This window comes from Frankliniella occidentalis, unplaced genomic scaffold (assembly GCF_000697945.3).
Source record: "Frankliniella occidentalis isolate FOCC.00 unplaced genomic scaffold, Focc_3.1 Scaffold308, whole genome shotgun sequence".
In the NCBI taxonomy this organism is placed as follows: Eukaryota; Metazoa; Arthropoda; class Insecta; order Thysanoptera; family Thripidae; genus Frankliniella; species Frankliniella occidentalis.
The window spans coordinates 136598-138879 of record NW_026267433.1 but is presented as its reverse complement, the minus strand read 5'-3'; the positions used below and the strand labels follow the sequence as shown (position 1 = coordinate 138879).

General features: G+C 38.5%; 1 protein-coding gene across 1 annotated transcript in view; it reads right to left on the bottom strand.

Moving 5' to 3' along the window:
- The window catches only part of LOC127751006 (ubiquitin carboxyl-terminal hydrolase 36-like), a 2743-nt gene extending 778 nt beyond the window's left edge, over window positions 1-1965 (bottom strand). Inside the window, exons 1-6 of the mRNA XM_052273862.1 lie at window positions 1218-1965; window positions 965-1133; window positions 755-845; window positions 602-672; window positions 310-517; window positions 39-225 (exon numbers count right to left, since the gene is read on the bottom strand). Coding sequence (XP_052129822.1) covers window positions 39-225; window positions 310-517; window positions 602-672; window positions 755-845; window positions 965-1133; window positions 1218-1361 — 870 coding nt within the window. The 5' untranslated portion in view covers window positions 1362-1965. The remainder of the gene's footprint in view (window positions 1-38; window positions 226-309; window positions 518-601; window positions 673-754; window positions 846-964; window positions 1134-1217) is intronic.
- Window positions 1966-2282: the final 317 nt, after the last annotated feature.

The following is a 2282-nucleotide window of genomic DNA, read 5'->3' as shown; positions in this document are numbered from 1 at the left end:
ATGGAGATACAAAAATGACACTTCCACAGGTTACCTACAGATGCTCCTCTAAACTCATGTATCACACCTCCTGGGCAGATAGTGATTGGGAAATAGGTGGCCGCTTCCCTTGACATACCATTTGCCAGAATAAGTGACAGAAGGTTGTAGGAATACTTTTTGTCTAAAGTGATTCTGGGTTCCACCAAAACTTCCCTGTCATCTATAGAGCCATCTTCCTGAAATCTTTAGAAAAAAAAAGGAAAAATTCATTTCTTTATAATAAAGCCACAATAATTGTCTTTGAACAATACATTTATAAACTCTGACCTTTCCAAGTTGAGGCACAGCACAGTGGGTGGGGAATCAACTGATACAGATGCAGCACACAGCTCACTTCCACATTCACTGCAAAGACATTTTGTTGACAATTCTTGAATTGCTGCATCCAAACATGATTGGATGTGAGAGGAAGTGAGAGGTACAGCAATATTCAGGGAAGACTTCAATATTTTGTAAGTCTTGCCACAACATAAAGCTAAAAATAATTATAATATGATCAAATTGCATAAGTATTAACAATATAATCAATCTATAATAATGCCCTTTTTATCATGCTTACCTGAAATCTTCCATAATCCACCAAAAATTTGAAAAACAGGTGATGTTCTCTCACTCTGAAGACTCAACCGCCTACAAAACCACGTGTTTTTTTGTTTTTTTTTTACAAAATTAAAAAATTCTGTGCAATGATGACATGTTAAAAACAACTTACCTTTTAGGGGCATATGATTTAATGAAGTCTACATGCAATCTTGTAATAAATTTCTCCAAATATTTTTGGGCATCTTTTTCCTCTGAGACACCTTTAGAGATTTAGAGGAAAGAAAATCCACTTGTAGAAAAGTCAACACATTTCAAAAAGAGTGTTGCAGCATTAATTATTTACAACAAAAAGATAGTTTAAAGGTGAATGCACACAAACCTGTGATGATTCTGCAAAATTTCTCGGATTGATAGACACGTTCCATTTGAAATAGGGAGAGAAAGTCAATAAGAGCACATACTAGACACTGCTCTAGGCAACACTGGTTTACTGAGTGACCAGGTGAATAAATAAGCCAGTGAACAAAGGCTGGAACATGAACTAGAGCCTAGAAAAATGGAAACAAGAGAGTTCAAAAAGCGTTCGTGGAACAGATGTGAGCGTGCAACTAGGTCACACTACATTTTCCTACCTGCAAAACAGTGCTGGAAAGAGACAAGTAGTCTGTCAGGGCTATGCATTTATGGATGTGTGGAACATCTGTCCATCCCCTCTTAACTTCCTCCGAATATACAATTTCCTCAGCTTCCACACGATCCAGTGTTGAGCTAGTCATTGTTTGGTTCGAAAACTAATATGCAAGTATAAATATACTTCAATTTTAATCACCAAAAAAAATTAAAATATTAAATTTAAATGTCAGACTCAAACACAAGAAAATGTAACCTAGACATAAGTCAGAACGAGAATCAAAACAAAAATCAAATATAAGTGCGCATTGTTGACAATATGACCCCTTGACAAACAGTGAAAAAATAGAAAATAAATACCATGTATCGGTACCAAATCTCTTACAGGGTTCATCAACAGTCCGTTAGTAAACCGAAAATTGTCAAAGAAATGATTCTATGTGTGGAGGGCAGGTTAAACCAGTCAAAATGTATAAAAAATGTAAAAATCACAAACTCGTTCAGAAATTTCAATCGCAAATGTTCTCTAGCAACTAAAATCTTCTCTGCACACATATATCGACCCTGACACCATACCTTTACCATTTTACGTGTTAAAATCGGAACGAAAAGCGATAAACACAAGCGAACGTAAACAACGGTGGGCAACGCACGATATATTTCTCATACCACCCCCTCCACCCAGCCCGCTCCCTCCATTTCCGCTTTCTTGTTCCCCGCATTCTTCTTCTTTTCAGGGTTACCGGAATGCTTTATCCTCCGGGCCGCCTGTGGTGTAGCCGGCGAACCTAACCATGCGCCTTGGTAAGGCAGATGATAATGGTAGATTTAATTTAATTCCATAATGAAATAGAACCAACAAAAATCTGAATGATTAAGAGTGGTGAAGTCGTTTGTTGCATGAGGCGAACGGTGAACGACGTCTAGAAGTTCTAGAAGCTTGGAGGTCAGACGACTGGCGACGGGGCCGACGTTCTTGTGGACTGATCGATCCGGCTGCTTCCTAACCCAACAGCGGCGGTTGCTCAACTGGGCGAGAAGCGATATATACCACAGAATTAGACGCA